Below are 21,032 nucleotides of genomic sequence, written 5' to 3' on the forward strand. Positions count from 1 at the left end.
GGGGTGACATAGATAAGGTAGACCATGAGCATGGTGTAGAGGGTAAGTATGAGATTTGGCTATGTTTGGTGAAGAAGTGGGTCTTGAGAACCCGTTTGAAGTTTACTAGAGAGGTGAAGAGTCTGAGGATGAGAGGTAGAGCGTTCCACAGAAAGGAAGCAGCACATGCAAAATCTTGGAGGCAGGAATAGGAGGAAGTATACAGTAGGCAGGTGAAGCGAAGAGGACGAGTGTAAAGGGAGATAAGGACAAGGATATAATTGGAAGAAGCTTGAATTGAATTCTGTAAGAACTTTGTAAGTGTGTGAAGCTTGAATTGAATTCGGAAAGGGAAGGGACGCCAGTGAATTGCTAGTCGGAAAGGGGAGGTGGGTGTAGTCCATTTTGGTGAGGATGATGAGCTGGTCAGCAGATAAAGGATTTGAGTGGACACAGGTGGTTGTCAGGGATGCATATAGAACGACATTGCAGTAGTCCAGTCTGGAAATTACCAGATAAGGGTTTTAGTACAGTAGCATCCAGCATAAGAAAATGTCTAATCCTGGAAATATTTTTTACATAAAAAAATGCAGGGCTGTGTGAGGTAGTGAGTGTGTGGTTTGAAGGAGAGCAGATTACTCCAGGAGATAGTGCCATCAATAGATGATAATAATTACATTGTGGGAGAATGATCAGCTCAGTCTTTGACATGTTGAGGTTAAGATAGTCCTGGGACATCTGTGAAAACCGTATGCTTTTTCCGCAAAAGATTGACCAATCCAATCACAAAAAGAGCAATTTATTCCATATATGTAAGTATAGTCAACAGCATGTGCCCAAACATCAATGCGCCAAGCTTCCATATAGAATGCTCTGCCTTCAGAGAAAAGCTCACACAATTTATAAACTAGCATTCAAATAGTTCTTGGAGAATAAAGCAATTGGTTACAGCCCAGTATCTGTGTATACTCAACGTCAGATAGGACAGGAAAGTTTTCTGAGTGGCTGAATCTTGATAAAGCCATGGGGTCCTACCACAGAGTATGTATCTCTGTTTCTCATCTTGAATGTTCTTTGTCTTCCAGTATCATGAGTGAGGCTAATGGTTCCCATAAACTAGGACCATATTGCATACAATCCTTCGGTTTCTACCACATCTGTGCGATAAATTGAAGGATTGTATGCACGTCGAATGGGTCACCGCCACCTGCCGATCGAATTGCATGAGCAATGGCATGTGGTTTTTAACCTTTGGTACCGTGTCTGCCAAAATAACACCCTTGAAATCAAAGGAAACACGGCTTTGGATGTGCTTTGAGGTGCTTTCTTCATTCTTAGTGATGCTAGTGTTCTCCAGTGCATGGACTGGTGTTTTGTCTCAGGATCATGCTTAGAAGATCCTTTTTTCATCACAGGTAATTATTTTATCTACACAATCAAAGGGTGGAGGTATTTGCTTCTACATTATTGACAGATGGTGCACCAATGCCACCATCCTAGGCAAATCAAGCAGCCCTTTTCTGTAGATGCTAAGTATCAACTGCAACTCCTTCTGACCCCCCCCCCCCCCCCCCCCCCCCGGTAATTTGCCTCATTTATCCTTGTGGGGGTGTACACCCCTCCTCACCTGCAAGAGTGAAGCCCTGCACCATCTAGCGGCCAGCATATCTGACATGGAGCAAAAACACCTGGACTCTTTGCTCATAGTGCTGGGTGGATTAAAAAGAACCAACCTAAGTCGGTAGCTACCTAAGTTCAAACAACAAATCACGTGCCCCACTAGGAAAGGGTGCACCCTTGACCACTGCTACACCACCCTCATGTCTGCCTACCAGTCTATCCACTGTGCAGCACTTGGTCTATCTTTCCACTGCTTTGTCTATCTACTCCCTACCCATACACAGAAGCTGAGGCCAAGCCTGTCCTCAAAACAGTTAAGAAATGGAATAACAAGGCCAAGCTGAAGCTCCAGCTCTGCTTTGACTGCACGGTCTTGGAGGTCTTCGAAGCCTCGACAACCCATCTAAATGACCAAACACCAAGCTCAGACAACGCCGTTGAGACAAGGAGAAGGCCTACTGCAGCAGTGACAGAGCACTATACAACCGAGCGATAAGCTCCCTGACTAAAAGAAATCAGGATAGCTGAAAACTGATTCTTGGACAAACTGATGATCTCTCCACCAACTACCTCCATATCTGTATGGAAATAGATACAAACCATAACCAACTACAAAAAAAACACCCAGGATCTAGCAGAGGAGCGGAACTAATTCTATTGCAGGTTTGGAAAATAAGTCTCTTGTGAACCAACAAATCCCTCTGTGCTACCCCTTAAACCGACTGCCAACTTCAGGTTGAAGGAAATGTTTAAGAGTGCCAAACTGAGGAAAGTACCGGATCTTAAAGGGGTGGCCATTTGCCTTGAGAGCATGTGTGAGTCGGCTTGCCCCCAAATTCACCAGAATCTTCAAAAAATCTCTAGATCTTTGCAAGGTCCCCTCTTGCCTCAAAAGCTCCACAATTGTCCTAGTCCCCAAGCAATCTACTTACACGACCCTGAATGACTACAGGCCGATAGCACTGACATCTGTGGTCATGAAAAAGTTCAAGTGACTGGTACTGAATCACCTGAAAGCTATGACTGGCCCACAGCTAGACCCCTTCCAGTTCACCTATTGATCAAATTGTTGTGTACTTGGGCCATCATTTCATTCTGCAGCACCTGGACATATCCAACACCTATGTGAGGGTCAAGTTTGTCGATTTCAGCTTGGCCTTCAATAGAATTGTCCCAAGCATCCTCCTCCCCAAATTACTCTGCCAAGGGGTCCCAGTTGTTACCTGTTCCTGGATCGTGGACTTTCTGACACACAGGAAGCAGGTGGTGAAAGCGGGAAAATTCACCTCTAAAGTGCAGTCCATCAGCACAGGAGCCCCCTAGGACTGTGTTCTCTCACCCTGTTCTTTTCCTGTGCACTAATGACTGCACCTCAGAAGTGCAATCAGTAAAGATCATAACATTTGTGAATGACACCACATCAAGGATGGGGACATTTTGGCCTACAAGTGGACCGGTTTACTCAATGGAGCAGCTGCAACAACCTAGAGCTCAACCCACACAAAACTGTTGAGATAGTAGTTGACTTTAGGAAGAAGTTGACATGTACCTCGGCTAACAATTACTGGCTGTGTGGTGTTGCTAGAGGATTCCTTCAAGTTCCTGGGGACCACAATCACTCAGGACCTCAATGGAGAACCAACCTTAGGTAACTGAGGAAGATCAACCTCCCACAGAAGCTTCTGCTCCACCATTGTTGAGTCTGTACCACGCTCCACTATGCTCATCTGGTATGGTTAGGCCAGTGAAAGAGACATATGCAGGCTTCAAAAGATGGTCAGAACCACAGAAAAGATTATCGGGGCTGTCCTTCCCTCTGTCCAGGTCCTGCACCTGTCCAGAGCTTAAAAGAAGGCAATGAAGATAGTAAAAGACCAGCTATATCCTGGCCATAGCCTGTTTAATCTGCTGCCATCGTGCAGTTGTTACAGAGCCATTCCCGCCAGGTCTTCCAGAACCCTAAACCCAGAAAAGTTTCTATCCTCAAGCGGTCCACTTGCATGACATTTAAACGCTTGAAAAATTGACTAACTAGACATTCTAATCCACTGCATGTAATTTGCACTGTGTTCCCTATGATACAGTATATATATCTGTATGACTGTACATATTATCCCCCCCCCCCCCCAATTCTGCTTATCCGTTACCTTCCTGGCTACTGCACAGCAACCCAAAACAAATTCCTAGTATATACTGTAGATGTACTCTATACCTAGCCAATAAGGCTGATTCTGATTCATTTGAATTTGTTCCAAAATGTCTGTACAAATTCTCTTTGGGTTTTCTTTGTGCTCGGCAGTGGGAAGCTTTGGAACCATCTTAGCACAAACTTTGGTCATGTTAAGCGTTTGATGCAAAACCCGACTAACCGTTTATTTGATGTTTAACATTGTTGCTATCATTAGGATGTCAACGGTCAATGTGGATATTTCTCCATTTTTTATTTTCATTGCTTAGGGCCTTTTGGGACATTAATCATCATGAACATCTCCATGACCATCACTAAATCTTTTGTGTCACTCAAGCACACTGCTTGTATTATGGGCATCAATTTTAGACCCATAATTTGAATAATAATTTACTAATCTATATGGAGTAATCTCTTGAAAATAGCTCTTAGCTATGTCTATTGCTATGGAAGAGTTAAAAAGTAAATCGCTGCTTGTAACCTAAGCACTAAAAGCAGTCCCGACAGGCCTTTATGTCACTCCGCACCTAATAGCGCTCTTCCCTATTCACGTTAAGTGCAATCAGGTTAATAGTCCCTGAGTCAGGAATATATGAATAGTAAGTAGACTCAATTTAAGGTCATATTACATCTTGGAAGCAGCAGAGAAGCAGATAGGGTCAGGGGATGAGATGTTGTATCTTGTGTTTTACATCTCTGCCAGAATCTCTAAGAAGAAGGGAAGTCAGAGATCTGTGGTACGTTATACAAGTAATACAGTATTTGTTTATGCATTGGATAACTACTACAATACAGGTTTTTACTTCATGATTGTGTGTCTCAAATGGGTCGGCAGTATCTAGGTTGACAGACAATAGGTTGACCAATATTGGCAATAGGTTGACATATGAAGAAGGTCGACAAGCAATACATTGACATTGACAGAAGTTCAATACAAGGAAATTGACGACAAGGGAATGGTCAACACAGCAAAAAAGTCAACAGTTTTTTCACGGTTTATGTTGGATATGTCGACATGGATACCCAAATAGTGTAGCGCGTCCCCTCGCATGGTTCACTTTACTCACCATGTTTACAGTCTCATACTGAAGTAAGAGCAAGTCGATAAAAAAAAAGTCATTAAAACCTTGTGTCGATCTTTTTGTATGTGTCAACCTATTGCCTGTTAACCTATCAACTGGAACCATATCAAATGCATTAACTGGTATGTGACTATAGCAGTGGTTTCCAAGCTTGCAGAAGTGCTTCGGGTTAGTGTTCCAGGACTAATTAATATTATTAGTTGTCAGTATAAAGGCAAAACCAGTGCTAGTGGCTTCATAATCTATTTGGACAAACAGAAGCAAATACTGTCTCCCACCTCTAATTGACCCTAGGAATGATATATAGGAACAACTTATTTAATATGTTTTTCTGAATTTCTTTGGGCCTAGTTTTGTGTAAAAAAAAAAAACCCTGTTACTCTTGGGTTCCGAAATTCAAAAACTGAACTATAGCCAGGATATGCTAATTAAAATGAATAGGAAATTGTGATAATGGTAAATTGCATGCTTCATTGCTTGTACTGTACATGAAGTATAGCAGTAGTACATAACTTCCAACTGTCCCGTTTATCATGGTAACGTCCTGTTTTTTTAGGACATTCCCATATCCCTCCCGGAGTGCGGGGACATTCCCACGTCCCTCCCGGGGTCTCTTTTTCTGCAGCCGGATGGACTGGGGGCATAGCCAGCAGCTCACGGAGCTGCTGGGCATGCCCCCACAGCACAAAAATTGGCAGTGGCCTCGTGTATAGGCCATGCCCCTTTCCTGCTAGGCCATGACCCCTTATTTTCAGGACAGAGAGTTGGGAGGTATGGTAGTGCTATTACTGTCTACTGATTACTTAATTTGTATATGTTTCTTTTGTTAAAGTTTTATAAATGTTAACTTGCACAGTGCCTAAGACAAAAATTAGGGTAATATATTTTTGGACACATTTATCTATAACTGAGCAACAATGCTCAGATGATTTAAGACCACATTTATTAAAAATACTATCATAGAGTCTAGTTTTTTATTCTAGTAATCTAGAATATACCGTAAGGAAAGTGGATGCATTTATACTTAAGGGACTACTGAACCCAAATACCTATGAAACACTGGCATATCTATAAGTGCAAGGTGTGCGGTACACGCTGGCCCCTGGGTCCAGTGGGCCCCACACCTTGCACCCATGCAAAGATACTTACCTCACTGTGACTGTGCAGTATAAAAAAAAAATCACTGGGAACATGGCCACCATAGCCACTTTCCAGTGATTTGCGCATTCACAATAATGATGTACTCATGAAAGTGGCATGGGTGCCATGTTTCCAGAGATCTGTGCATTCCATAGCCCAAAGCCAGAGAGGACGAAGCACAATTGGAGGCTGCATACAGGCCCCCTCTGTTAGCTGCGATTTCAGGCGGCGCCCCCAGCAGCTCCAGCCCTCAGTTTGCGGACCATCCGGCATGTGAGTTCCCCGGAGTTTGGTTCCTGGAGCTGGTTGCTCCAGCGGCATCTGGATGAGTGATGACTGCCGCCCGGCGCACCTTCCCGCAGCGGAACTCGTTTGGTCAAGGGGGCTGGCTGGATTCCTTGCAGGTGATTGATCACCTGAGCCCTTTTAAGGGATTCAATCCAGCCCAGCTCCATTGGTTCCACCTTTGTGGTAGTCACTAGCGCTCCTTTTGTTTTTCTGTTTCATGTAGCAGCATTCTGGTTTCACTTGCTCCTGGAAATTCCAGCCTGCTTTCAGTCCCGGTTCTGGGACACCTTAAGTGCTCCCCCTGGAGCCCTGGTTTATATCCTTTTCTTTGCTCGTTTGCCAGTTAACTTGTGAACAGAGTTGTTATTTCTGTTTGGTCCACAGTGATACCTTCCCTCTGGGATTGCCAGAGGATTGTCGCAGGTCTGCGCTAGCTGTTGTTTATTTCCTCACAAGCAAGGTGTATTGCAAATATCTGTATCTTTGTGTTGTTAGCCGTGTGGTTTGCATTGTGCTTCTAGTTTTGTCTTTTGTATTTTACGACTGGGTCGCCCTGGGTTTGCGTCTGGGTCACTCCTATTATTATCTGCCCTCTGTTATTGCCCTGGTTACAGTTCTTCGTTACCCATCCAGGCAGACCCCTTTTAGCCAGTTTCACCTTTGGCCTATTTTGTTTAAAGAGCACTGGCACCTTGTCCCAGCTTAAGACCTGGTGGCACCGGAGCTTGGGCCTTCCTAAACATCAGTCACGGCTGTGGGTTAACACCCAGACTCATAACACCCTCCTCTCTTAATGCGCTTATGCTATGAATCCAGGATGTTTTTAAAACGTGTGGGGGTATACCAATAAGATACCCTTTTCTCCAGGGACATAACTGTAAGCTGCTAGACCCCCCAGAAAGCACAAATTATAATTTATGGTGGACATGCTTGTCAACAAGATCTTTGCTCATTTTGAATAACTTGTCCTGCCATTATCAAAGGTAGTGCAACAAACCCAAACCCATTTCTGTGACATGACATTATCACTGTACACATGGACAACATGGAGATGAATTTCAGCTGCTTATTATACTTTGATTTACATGACGAAATCTCATCACACTACGCACCTTCGTGTGTGACCATGTTTCCGCCAGTCCCACCATCTTAAACCTGATGTTGTTCACAGCCCAGCGCATCATGCCAAGATGCGTATGCTCATGTATTCACATAACTGAAAAGCTGAAGTGTTGGCATGTGTACATTTATTTTATTTATTTTTCTTAAGCTTAATATACAAGCATGGTTCGTTAATCAACATAACAAGGACTATCACATGTGTAATGGTCTCTATTTCATTCCAATTTCCCAACAGGCCAGAACATGTAGACAATTGCTTTCCCTCATGTCCATGAGACTGTGCGTCATATCCGTCATACTGTCCCAACATCAGTTTTAACGTCAATAATACTGTAGTTTTCAATAAAAAAAATATTGACGTTAAACCTGTTGGGCTGTTAGTATTCGCATGCAATGATCGCTATTATTACTATGCGCATGTGTGCGCTTATGAATGACCCATTTCTGGGCAGGCCAGTCGTGCCAGCTATGCATTGCAGCAAAGCTGACACTGGCTACATCTGTAAAACTGGATAGGCCTTCTCTTTCAAGATACCTGCTAAAATGACTAAATTCCTCTAGAATTGAGGGAGTTATTCTTTTCCTTCACAGATTGGCCTGTTACACGAAGACACAGGTTCTCAAAGTCGGTCCCCAGGACCCCACACAGTGCATGTTTTGCAGGTCTCCTCACAAAATCAAGTGAAATAATTAGCTCCACCTGTGGAGCTTTTCAAATGTGTCAGTGAGTAATGAGTACTTGGAAAACGTGAACTGTGTGGGGTTCCCGAGGACCGAGTTTGAGAATCACTGCACTAAGGTGACCTTTCTCACATCCAGAGAGTTAAATGCTTATCTTTTATTCCACTCGCCAGCTGTGTAATTGCCTTACTCCATTGCATCTCCTTTTGCAGTATGCTGCTAACAGTGTTCTTGTATTACTGGTGTTGTATGTGGACTTTAGTATCTGTCATTAGGGAGCCATGGTGGTACAGTCTAATTTTACAGCCTCCTCAGTGGAAATACATCTTTCCACCAATCTCCGCTTCCAGGCTGAAATATAGTTTTTCTATGTTTAGTGAATGTTAAGCTACCATCAAGCCCACACCTCATTCCTAAGGCAAGTGTCGGCATCTGAGCTATCCTTCTTCCTCTGAATCTGTCATCCGTTCCCCAACTGGGCTAACATCTTATGAGATTGTAATGCAACGTGACAGCTGACTCACACTTACATCTTTCACACCATCTCCAGTCGCCAAGGTTTCAGAGCGCTCCTCCTAAAATGCATAAATGAGAACTGATGTGGCATGTACCTGAGGCCTGTCCACTAAACCTGCTTGATAAACTATCCCTTCAAGGGCAGTACAGAAACTAATACCACAGAAAACTGTGTAGGAATATTTAGAGAGAAGTAGTATTATTTGTTTAAAACATGTGTTGGCATTATATAAAACTGCTACTGCTGATTGTAAAAATGATTTTACTTCGCTTTTTATCTAATAATATCTTTATATCGGTCAACGTGTCATTATTAAATGCACCTGCGCATTGAATGATTTTGAGTTTTAATTGAAAGATCTTTACATATACATTTAATTGATTCATTTATACAGTACACACCAGGACAAGTCTGATAGAACAATACACACTACCCAACTGTTTACAAGATATCGTTTCGAAGGGCTCTACTGGGTGATCTTTACAAAAAAAAAAAAAAAAACAGGTGGTGTGTATGCTCAATGGCCCTTATTCTGATCGGTGCGGTAATATCCGCATGCGTTCGTGCCGCCGATGTTTTGTGTCTGCGCATGTGCAGAGCGGGGCGTACGGCCAAATCCCGCATGAAATGTGAACACTCCGAACAGGGGGTGGAGAGGGGCGTGAAGGGCTATTTGGGCTCATTACCATATGCATACGCCCCGCGTTTCATGGGCGTTCCCATGCAAACGCTGGGCGTACGTATGGTAATGCGGCCGTGACGCACGTGTAGGGGGCGGACATATGACATCGCCGGATGTCAGCTGCCCGCCCAGATCCCTGAGCACTCGGTCCTGCATTCGATGGTCTGCGACCATCGAATGATGGGGGAGGGTCCCTGAGATGGAGGAGGCGTATTCTGTGAAAAATACACGTGCGGTCCGTTCGGCCAGCTTCTTACCGCGTACGGACGGAGTTGGCGATCCGTATGGAAGGCGGGGTTTCGCACGCACGGTCCTGGCCGCATAATCGGATCCGGCCGCACCGATCAGAATAAGGGCCAATGTTCCTCTGAACATGCAGGTCAATGTTGGCTATGCAGCCAATGATCTGCTTGTTCAGCTGGGACCCGGTGACATCACTGAATGATATTGATGACGATATCATTCAGTGTGTACAAACTATATTGTCCACCCGCAGCAAATTCTATCTGAATCTTATCTAAACAAAGATGGTTGATTACAGTCTCTCTATATATCATTATATGGCGATACCAGATATTGTTTAAATGATCATTACAGTGTCATCAGGGCAGTCGAGAGATCACTCTCCAGGCATACTGGCTGACAGTGGTAAGTGCGGTGTTACCACTTTATAGGCTCATGTCACTGGGTCTGCACATACAGGAGCTTTGTTGGGTCACACATGTGAAGTGGATCTGAAAAACAGCAGACGTGTCTGCCCCAAGGTGGATGTATTTGGGTTGTACGGTACTCTTTACCTAGAACGGCGCCCATCACGACCATCGAATGCACTAAAAAACGGGTGCGATGCGATGCCCGCGATGGCCGAGATTTCCCATAGGGACCAATGTTAAAAGTCAGATTGGACGCGATTTTAGTGTTCAATGCGTCAATGGCCGCGATTTTTCCATAGGAAACAATGTTAAATGGGCCACAGAGCCCTAATAGTCCCCCTGAAGTCTGAAATGGCCCCCACAATTTTTAACGGCACCCCACGATCAACGTCAACCCGAAGCGTGGCGAGCGCAGCGGTACGCGTCCTACGACCTTTTCATACCCCCACTATCCACGTCGGCGTGGAGTTGAGAATAGAATAGTGTGGCGAGCGCAGCGAGCCACCGAGCCCGAAGCGTGGGGACGCGGATACCTTCACAGGTAAACGCGTCCCCTCGCGGGCTTCACAGGTGTCCGCGTCGCCACGGACACCTGTGAAGCCCGCGAGGGGACGCGTATAACTGTGAAGGTATCCGCGTCCCCTCGCTGCGCTCGCCACGCTTCGGGCTCGGTGGCTCGCTGCGCTCGCCACACTATTCTATTCTCAACTCCACGCCGACGTGGATAGTAGGGGAATGAAAAGGTCGGAGGACGCGTACCGCCGCTCCTCGCGGGCTCGCTGCGCTCGCCACGCTTCGGGTTCACGTTGATCGTGGGGTGGCGTTAAAAATTGTGGGGACCATTTAAGACTTCAGGGGGACTATTAGGGCTCTGTGGCCCATTTAACATTGTTTCCTATGTAAAAATCGCGGGCATTGAGGCATTTAACACTAAAATCGCGTCCAATCTGACTTTTAACATTGATCCCTATGGGAAAATCGCGGGCATCGCGTCGCACCCGTTTTTTATGTACCCGCGATGCCCGCGATTTTTTACCCCCGACGCCCGCGATGCTAATCGCAGGCGCCGTTCTAGGTAAAGAGTACCGGTTGTACTGTATGCTCAGCATAACAAAACCATGAACAAATGTTGTGCACCTCTTCCACTACAGGAGCATGCAGCAATGAACAAGCATTTGCGAAGCTTAGTGCTTCATTAATGCTAGCCCAGGGATGTGGCCTTAAAAGGTGGCCCCATTCACCTGCCTTTATTAAAGATTGTGTTAATCATCCAGTGGTAAGTGAAGGTACTTACAGTACCTCAGAATTTATACCCCTTTTCCACTGCTGCAATAACCAGATTATTTCCAGATTTATCCAGGTCACTGCTCAGTGGAAAAGGGTCCATGAAAAATAAACGGGGTTGAAGGTTCAAGATCAGGCTACATTGAAAATAGGTGACCAGGGTTATCAGACCTGCATCCCATAAGAGGAAAGACCCAACTCTAACCTGAGTACAGCCAGCAGTGCGAACGGAGTTTGAGGCTGCTGTGAGTTGGCCTGAAACCAGTGTTTACAGGAAAAGTCGTGATCCTCCTCCTGTGACCATGCACTCTCCAAAGGCACCCAGGGTTCCTGCTTTGCAAAGCAGCAGGTTTCAGTGCTCCCCCCCCTTGGGACACTGCAATAATGGGACGTTGTGGATGTATGCATTATGGAATGACACCTTTTGCAACACTACAGTATGTAATTCATACTTGTGTGCACATATATACAGTGTATGTGTGAATGTGTATAATAATTGTGCTAAATACACTGTGTGCCCTCCTGGAACCCGCGACGATCCAAACAATAGAAGAAATGGCATAGGAGCCACTTGGAGTGCTTCCTTACGCCTCGGTAAAGAACTTAAGCAGGGAGTTTTATACCCAGGGGTTAAAGTGGGCCGAAACTGAGTTCCGGCAGTTGTAATTGAAATCGGAACTCAGTTCCGCCTCCTTCCACCCACTATGCCTGACTACAATTTCATTAAGATTTCCCCCAGCGGACCAGCAGGAGGCTGGCTGAGGCTGCATTAAGCCTCCGCAGCCCATCCATGTCCCTGCAGTGATATGCAGTGCTGCTTGCCAATGAGAGTTGCTGCTGATGAGAGGAAGGAGGATGCTGAGAGGCAGACCTCTCATCAGTGGCATAGCCAGCACTCAGCAGACTGTGTACGGCTATTCCGCCAGCCGCACACAGCATAGCATACCCCACCCGCCACTGCCACACACCTTGGAAAGCTGCTAATGCAGCTGCGTGACATAATCAGCTCAGCCCATCAGCCGTAAAATATGAATATAAATATGTACAGTATGAGGTGGGGGTGGAGCTAAGGGGGATGATGGGAACTGGCACATTCTGCCTCCTCCAGTCCCTCTGCTGACATCAGCACACATCTGTGTGTGCTGATAAGAGGTGATGAGCTGCAGTCAGCCGCGCTTGTACCCACGTGGGTGCTGAGGGAAGGGAAAGGAAGGAGCTAGCATTACCAGGTAATCAATTCACCTGGTGCTGCTCCTGGTTATATATTGCAGAATTTAAACATGTATTTGATTGTAGGAAGTTTTTCCAGTGATGAAAGTGCTGTGTCGGAGGTGCATTATAAAAAAGTTTTTTTGATAATGGGGGAATGGGTCATGACTGTAGGTCGACACAGGTTAGGTTCACACAAGCAATAGGTTCGACATGGGGTTTTTCACATTTTGGTAATGGGTAAACAATGAATATACTTAAAGGGTCGGAGTTAGGGGCATGGCTTCTGTCAGGCGGGAGGTGCTAGGTGTGTGGCCCACAAGGGTGGGTGTAGAGGGGTGAGTTCCACCACCTCCCTTGGACCACTTTAAGCACTTATACCCACATGATAAGTGCGGTACCCCTTTGTGATGATAGCAATGATCTCCTTAAGTTGTGATGCTCAGATAGTTTAAATATGCACATTGAGTGCACAGTAGATATTCAGGTTCCATAGTCTTTTAATCTGAACTAAAATCATCTGTTGCCATGTCTCCAGCGCAGCTGCCTCCCAGCACCAGTGTATGGCATGAGGTTTGTGATGATGAGAGTCTGGCAGAGGAAGTGAAGAGAGAATTTGAAGACACAGGGGCTGGGGAGTGTTGTCACCTCTTGTTAGGGCTGTGATTGGTGGATGTGAATACTAGCACCAGTATCTTTGTCAGATGCTCTGCTTTCTGTCACTGTGCACAGCTACCGTCCTGTCTATATTTTTGACAGTGTCTCCTCTGATTATAGCTACAGCTTAACTTTCAGGGTGGCTCTGTGAAGTCCTCTTTTATTCAAAGTCTATCAAATCAGTGTTTTCTACTCTAAATTCTTGCTATGCAGTTACATCCTTGTTTAAGCACGTTTGCTATGAGAGCATTTTAATTTGTGTTTTGCTTTCAGTGAAAGGTTAACCCTTTGAGGGCCAACATATTTGTGATAGATGCTCAAAGTATCTGCTAAAAATGCCAACATTGCTCACATTTGTTATATAAATTCAAATAAAGAAATCTGTTAACAAAAAAAAAAAAAGATTGTATTTCCTATATAAGATAAACATTACAGGCCATTATGAAGAATACTAATGTTTGCTTGCCAATTTTCACACCTACAGTATTTTGACAAATCCACTTGGCACTCAAAGGGTTAAACACCAGTGCATATGCAGTAGCATAATCTGATAGGTCACACATGCAATAGAGCCCAGATGGGGACCATGCCACATACATTACTTCCACTGGCTATCATTGATACCGTGGAACTCCATATGCACATGAGTGTGACCATCCAGATTTCAAACACAATCCAGGAATAATTACTGGTGCTACCAGCATTCAGGTGAGAGGACAGTGGGCCTCATACAGAGTTGCAGGCAATTAGTGGTTAGTCTAGTGGTTGTCCCACACATGGGCAGAACAGGTCTTGCGTCATCGCACTCAGCCACAGTCTGATTGACAAGCTGCAGCCATGTTGTGGTGGTGCTCGTCAGCGTTCTGAAAACCGTGGACATACCGACTCCTTTTTTCAAGAGTGATGAGACCATGGTTGGTGTTTGCCCGCATAGATTTCCTGGCCCCTGCCATCCTGCGTAGCATTATCGTTTTTCAGATGACTAATGTTTTCTTAAAGACAATTTCATTAAGAGAAGAATGGTAGTGATCTACACTGCACACAATGTTTACAGTAGCGCCCCATTCCTGGCAGACGGCGGACCTGGCACCAGGTCCCAGTCTAACAAGAGCTGCTCCATACGTATGTCTAAAAAACAGGAAAAATGCAGTTAACAAGAAGCTTCCAATGCGACTGGAGGAAAGTCTTGTTTGAGTTTTAGTCCAAAATGAGGAGAGCTCAAGGAAGATGTAGAAATTAAATTGCCCTGTGCCCTTGTCAGGGCTGTACCATGATATGAACTGTTCTGCTTTGTGTTCCAGGTGTTGCAGGGAAATGCCGCTACATTTACTATGGAAAACATTCAGAGGGCAACAGATTCATTCGTGATGACCAGCTGTGACCGACCGTTTCCCTGAACCACTGTGTTCCCATCCTAATGTTCCTCGAAATGGGAATTGTCGGAGGAAATTGCAGATTAAAGGGAAGAATGTCTGCCTCTGGGCTGGGTAGTAACCAGAAATGCTATCAGCCGAACTATGATTTTCAACTTTTGTTTCATGGAAAATAAAATATACTTTTTAAGAGAGAATCTGCTTTTACTTCCCATGTAGAAAACGTATGAATACCATTAATTCTGTCTGATTTTTTCCCCCCAGTAAAATGCTGAACAAAGAGAGATAATCATCTGTTACAATTATGCTGGCCATACACTTATGCGGTGGGATGTCCCATCGCATCCGATTGCATCTTATGGTGCAAAAAGGGTACTTATGTATTACCAGGGCACCCAATTAGCATACGTACGCTAGCATAGGGAAATCACATCGCATGTAATTTATCCGCCCCAGCGGATCGAATGGCATCGCTCCTCCCGCAAAATCGCATGCGATTTTATAGGGTGCAATGATATTACATTAGCTACACACTTGTATGACATGCAATGAGGTTTTAGGCACCCCCGCCACCCAAAGCGTGGCGAGTGCAGCGGAACGATTCCTCCCTACCTTTTCATACCCCCACTATCCATGTCGGCATGGAGTTTATTTTATATAGTGTGGCAAACGCAGCGAGCCACCGAGCCCAAAGCGTGGCGAGCGACTGCGGAATACATGTAAACAGCGCAGTGAATAAATTACATAGGAAAATCGCATCGCACGGCACTAAAACGGCCCATGGGATGTGATTTTCTTACGCAGAATCACCCACTAAGCAATTTGCTTAGTGGGCGCCCTGCTTATACATAAGTACCGCAAAAAGTGCCCTCTTCCAGTACCCCATTGCATATGGCATGCAACATGAGTTGGGGAAGAGGGCACTTTTTGCACCATAAGATGTGATCGGATGTTATGGGACATTGCTATGCTACTCCGGGCGGCGGAGTAGGTTAGCATTGTGAAGGAGCGCTAGCGGGCAGCAGAATTGGAAAAAACTTTAAAACACTCAGCGGCCCTCTGATTGGCTGAGGGAGCTCAGCCAATCAGAGGGTCGCCCTGTGTTTTAGACAGTTTTTTCAAATTCTGCTGACTCCCGCTGCCTGCTAGCGCTTCTTCACAGCACTATACTACTCCAACAGACTCCGCCAGTGCTCCCTCCGGCCCCCTCTCCCCGAACTGCTGCCCCCGAAAGTGCTCCCTCTGCCCCCCGCCCACTGATTGCATTTGAGCGATTGCATGAGGGTAAAAACCACATGCGATCGCTCCTGCAATTTGATAAATATTATGTGCACATAATATCTAATGACATGACATTCAACCGCATCGCGTTGGGGCACCCATTTGATGTGCATTTATCGCACAGATGTGTTCGAAATTGAAGGATTGTATGCTATATCACCCTAGTGTGTGGGCAGCATTACACTACACCACATGTTCTCAAAGTCAGTCCTGAGGACCCCACACAGTGCAGATTTTGCAGGTCTCCTCATAGAATCAAGTGAAATAATTAGCTCCACCTGTGGATCTTTTGAAATGTGTCAGTAATGAGTGCCCCTGTCGGGAGACCTGTAAAATGTGAACTGTGTGGGGTCCGAGTTTGAGAACCACTGCACTACACATTTATGGTGTCTTTGTGACCATGCCTAGCACAGCCACAGGCCTAGGGGCCAGATGCACTAAGCTTCAAAAAATGATGGAGAGTGATAAAACAACCAGCCAATCCAATCCTAACTATCATATTTCAAACCCAGCCTGTAACATGGCAGGTAGGATCGTATTGGCTGGTTTTTTATCACTCTCCACTTGAAGCTTAGTTCATCTGGCCCTTGGTAGAGTTATCACCTTTGAAGAATGAAAATGCTATATGTTGTCAGTGTGTGAATGCAGCACAAGTGCACTGTGAAAACATACTGTGTTACTCTCCTGACCAACTTTTCTGGCTGTCAGGATCAGTCTCCGCACCGTTCTAGAGATCTGGATTGATGATTGACACGTTTGCCTAAAGAGGTTGATGTCCACTACTGTGAATGGCAGTTGCATTGCTGCAGTGGTGCATGAACAGTAGGAGGGTCACAGACCATGGCATTTACACCTTGCTCTTCCAATAGGAGACAGATTTGCTAAATGATCATGTACATGTCATACACCTCATGCTGGCAGGTTGTTTGATTAATGGTTTCTGATGGTTTTCTCTGTTATGTGATTACATTGTACAGGTATTTAGAGCTACTGTATATTTATGAAGCATTTGAATATTTCATCATTAATTCACATATGTACCACAGAAAACCACAGTACTATTAGTTTCATTAGATTCAATTCTGTTTTGGTTTATGAAGTAGTAAACTTGAACACCAGAGGATGCCCACAGGAACACATAGGGCGCAATGATGGCTGCAGCCCTGCTAATCACTGTGCCACTGTCTTCTTCACCCCCTATCTGTATAGAAATGTGTTACCGTGTTTTTTGCATAGTTAACGCAATTAGTGGTAAATTTCCTAAAGCTTCTAAAAAAATTTGAAAAGGTTATGTTGTCCATAGCAACCAATCAGATTATGTCTATTATTTCTCTATTTCATCTTAGAAAATGATACAGTATCTGATTGGTTGGTATGGAAGCCATTACCGCTTCTCATTTAAAAAATAAATAAATAGTTTTACAAACAAAACATTGTCACTTCCCTCACTAGAATGGTGTCACTTCCAATATGCCATAGAGGAATTTATCTAAGCACTGCCAAAAGATAAATTGGATATACTGTGTGTATATATATATGAGCCCCAAAGGACCGGCACTCCCCGCTGTAAAACAAAACAACTGTCCTGGTGCCTTTCCAAAAATCAATAATATACGTCCAATACACGGATGGCACTCAGAATGAATAAACCAACAGGAGTCAGATGATTCCTGTTGGTTTATTCATTCTGAGTGCCATCCGTGTATTGGACGTATATATATATATATATATATATATATATATATATATATATATATATATATATATACAGGGGGTCTGCACTCTATACATTGACTAACAATAATTAACATTGGGGATTTGGACCTGCAAAAAAGTTGGCTCCCGTGAAGGGGGCTGCAGGCGTAAATGCATTGATCAATACATGAACCAAATCTCCACTGTTCATTATTGTTAATTAATTTAGTTAATGCAGGGCCCCTGTGATTTCTATTTAAACAATGTGGTCACAAACCATAGGGCACCCCAAATCTACTAAAGGTGAGTGCCGATGAGTAGTGCTTTATAGAGAGAGCGAAAAAGATGTGTATATATTATATATATATATGTGTGTGTGTGTATGTGTATATATATATATATATTTGTTTTTTTAAATAAAATATTTATTTTGCATAATCATACTTCTCCCTGGTCACGCAAACACCACTTGAATGTGCTAAGCAGACTTATTCCATTGTATGTGCACCTTGTTCCCAGTCGTGCCTTATACAGTAGCATGAAATTGTGGCCATGGAGGAGGCTGAGATGAGAGTTCAGTTTGTCAGTGTGATGGTGATTTCTTGTGAAACAAACATGACTGGGACTTACTTTGCCCACAGAAATATACGCTCTTTGAGAGCTTGTGAAAAGGCTGATCCTTCAGTTCTGGTCACACTGTCAGGGAAATTAAAGGAGGACAGAGAATGTGGTCAAAAGGGCTCAACCATCCCATGTCATACAGTCTGCTAACCCTTTACATAACTTTTCAGTGGAAGAATATTCCTATCAAACAACAATCCCTTCCAGGTATGTTTGCCAGTAACCAAGCTACTGCATTACTTAATTATCCTACTTGTCACATGCTATTCTTCAATAGCTTACGGAAGTTGTCATTACATCTTATGGAAATCCAGTACCTACAGAGGCGAATCTAGGGGTTGAATGGGGGCTGTTGCAAAGCTTCTGACTTCACCCTCCTCCTGGAACAATAGTGCAAATGCCATCAAGTGCTCTTTTTTAGATTAATACCATTAATTGCATATTTTAAAACACGCTCACAAACACATTTATAAAATAAAATTCACATTGAAAAAAAAACTTGACCTACAGGATACTGAAATGTTGTGTTTTATACATGTGCAGTCTGAGTATAAACCAAAAATAAATAAAATGTAACTGGTTGCAAAAAAACATCCAATGCTCCGCATAAATTGACCATGGTGGTGCTATATGAATTAGGAATACATATGAAATCTCGGCGGTCCGGAATCCCGGCGTTCAAAATCCCGACCACCGAAATCCCGACAAGGGGGGGGGGGGCGTGGATGGCCCCCCTTGCGGGCTCGCTGCGCTCGCCACACAGCAGGCCCGGTGCCTCTCTATGCTCGGCATACTAATTTATTCTCCCTCTATGGGTGTCGTGGACACCCATGGAGGGAGAAAGAGTCGGAATTTCGGCGGTCGGGATTTTGAACGCCGGGTTTCCGACCTCCGGGATTTCAACTGCATCCCGTGAAATTAATTGTGCATAGGTTTACACAGCAGAACGGTGGTGTTTAAAGGGGATGTAGTTGTTATTTTGACAAGGGATGTAGTTGTTATTTTGACTATCATAATGACAATAATTAGACTGCGACACCTAACATGCCAACATGGTAATAATGCAATTTTAAGTATTTTAATAGTGTTGGCTGTAGAACTTTAAATATGACGCTCTACCCCCATGTTTGAAATTGTAAAGCCGACACTGATGAAATGCTTTAAGGTGCCCACAGACGCTACAATTGTACTGTGCTATGCGTTTTTGTCTGTACAATGGTTCTATACAATTTTTCTTCCAGCTTGCTATGAGATGTGCACTTGGATGCATAAGATGTGATGTGATGAATCCATGTTTGTAATGTTAAATTTCAGATGTAGTCTAAAAAGTACGTGCAGCACGTACTTTTTTAGACATACAATATCGGGCTCCCGGGAACACGCATCGCATCGCATCGCATCGCACAAGCACATAAACACCATCCAATAATTGTACATAAGATGCAATTTGTGCTTAAAAAGTACAAAACGCATTCGATAATTGATGTGTCTGTGGGCACCTTGAGACTGCATGATTAACCGTCTCTCTGTTCTCATTGTCAAAATGAAGATTGTCCAAAACAGCTGTTTATGGATGGGCTGAAGTTTGCTTTAATGATGGAAAGAGTAATGCAGGGTACACACCAGAACGATTTGGCCTCAGTTCCCCCAATTTTGAGACAATCTTGACCAATTGTATGTAAATTGGGCATGTTTTGGCATGTGTAATGCTGGGTACACACCAGAACGATCATGATCGTGAGCAGATCGTGAGATAACCATAGCATGGTCGCACGATCTGCTGGAGCTCACGATCTGCATCCGATTCGATCCTGATCTGTACCCAGTTAAATGGGTCATTTTCAAATCCTGGCTGCAGTAGGTAGGAACTGCAAAACGACCAGCGGGGAAGCGCATCGGATATATAATGTGTTGTATACAGCCGGAGTTGACAATCCCTGAAGTAGATTGAATAAATTCCAAGTTCACTTGGTGGCTTCACTAATAATATAACCTTTCTTATATATCCCAACTGTGCTGGTGCAGAGGACCTACCGATAGGTCGGAAGATCCTGTTACCTAACTGGTTTCTGGGCATTTGGGCTGTTTGGAGACATTGCTGAGGTGTTACCCGGGATAAGATCCACCTCTTCATATGCTTGCAAACACGCCTTATGCCTAAGGCCATTAACGGTACAAAGCTTCCTGTTTTTATACATCCGTTTAATAAATTGTATCCGTATTACAGTATGTGGAGTTTTATCTGTATGTTTGAGGATATTGGGAAAAACATTGGTGTCATATCCAGTGGTCGGTTTGGTCGCATTCTTTATAACAGGCCTGGTTGATGCCTGTAGATGGTACGGTTAATATATTGTATCAGCTAAATGCTATTCATTGAATAATTGAGATAATACTGCACCATGAGATTATCTTCTTGTTTTTGAGGTGTACGGGAATCCAAAAGCTTTGGATATCAGAAGATAAAGCTGCGATTTAAGGACGTTATTGCCATCTGAGAAACCACTATATTGTTTCTCCAGAGTATCCCAATTGAAAGCGCTGTTCCAATCTCTTTGTTTATATAGTATTCAGGCAGGTGGTGATTCTGCAGGAATATGGCTGCTCCGAGTGAAGCGCAAGGACCACGAACCCTGTTTTACAGCCTGGACTAATGTCTATTCAAATCTCCATGCAAGATTTTATTTTGCACTGGATTTCTGGTCACAATGCTACTTCCAGGACTTACTGTTTAGTGGGCACCCATAGTAAGGTGGAAGTGGTGGTCGGTCAAGAGCATGTAAAACTGAATAAGTCTCATTTGAGGCAGCAATGTCAATTATATTAGGTGGGAGTCACACACTGGGCCTAATTCAGTATGGATCATTAATCTGAGAAGTTGCCCTTAATTGCGAGCAGTAAGCTGGCACCCAAACAGAAAAACCTTCAGCATGCATCGAGGATTGCTATCCACTCGCAGA

At 44.2% G+C, this 21,032-nt stretch overlaps 1 protein-coding gene across 1 annotated transcript in view; it reads left to right on the plus strand.

Moving 5' to 3' along the window:
- LRMDA (leucine rich melanocyte differentiation associated) overlaps positions 1 to 14,672 on the plus strand; it is a 945,168-nt gene extending 930,496 nt beyond the window's left edge. The window contains exon 7 of the mRNA XM_083146229.1: positions 14,404 to 14,672. Coding sequence (XP_083002355.1) covers positions 14,404 to 14,483 — 80 coding nt within the window. The 3' untranslated portion in view covers positions 14,484 to 14,672. The remainder of the gene's footprint in view (positions 1 to 14,403) is intronic.
- The last annotated feature ends 6,360 nt before the right edge of the window (positions 14,673 to 21,032 follow it).

Source organism: Crinia signifera, chromosome 6 (assembly GCF_055691185.1).
Source record: "Crinia signifera chromosome 6, ASM5569118v1, whole genome shotgun sequence".
In the NCBI taxonomy this organism is placed as follows: domain Eukaryota; kingdom Metazoa; phylum Chordata; class Amphibia; order Anura; family Myobatrachidae; genus Crinia; species Crinia signifera.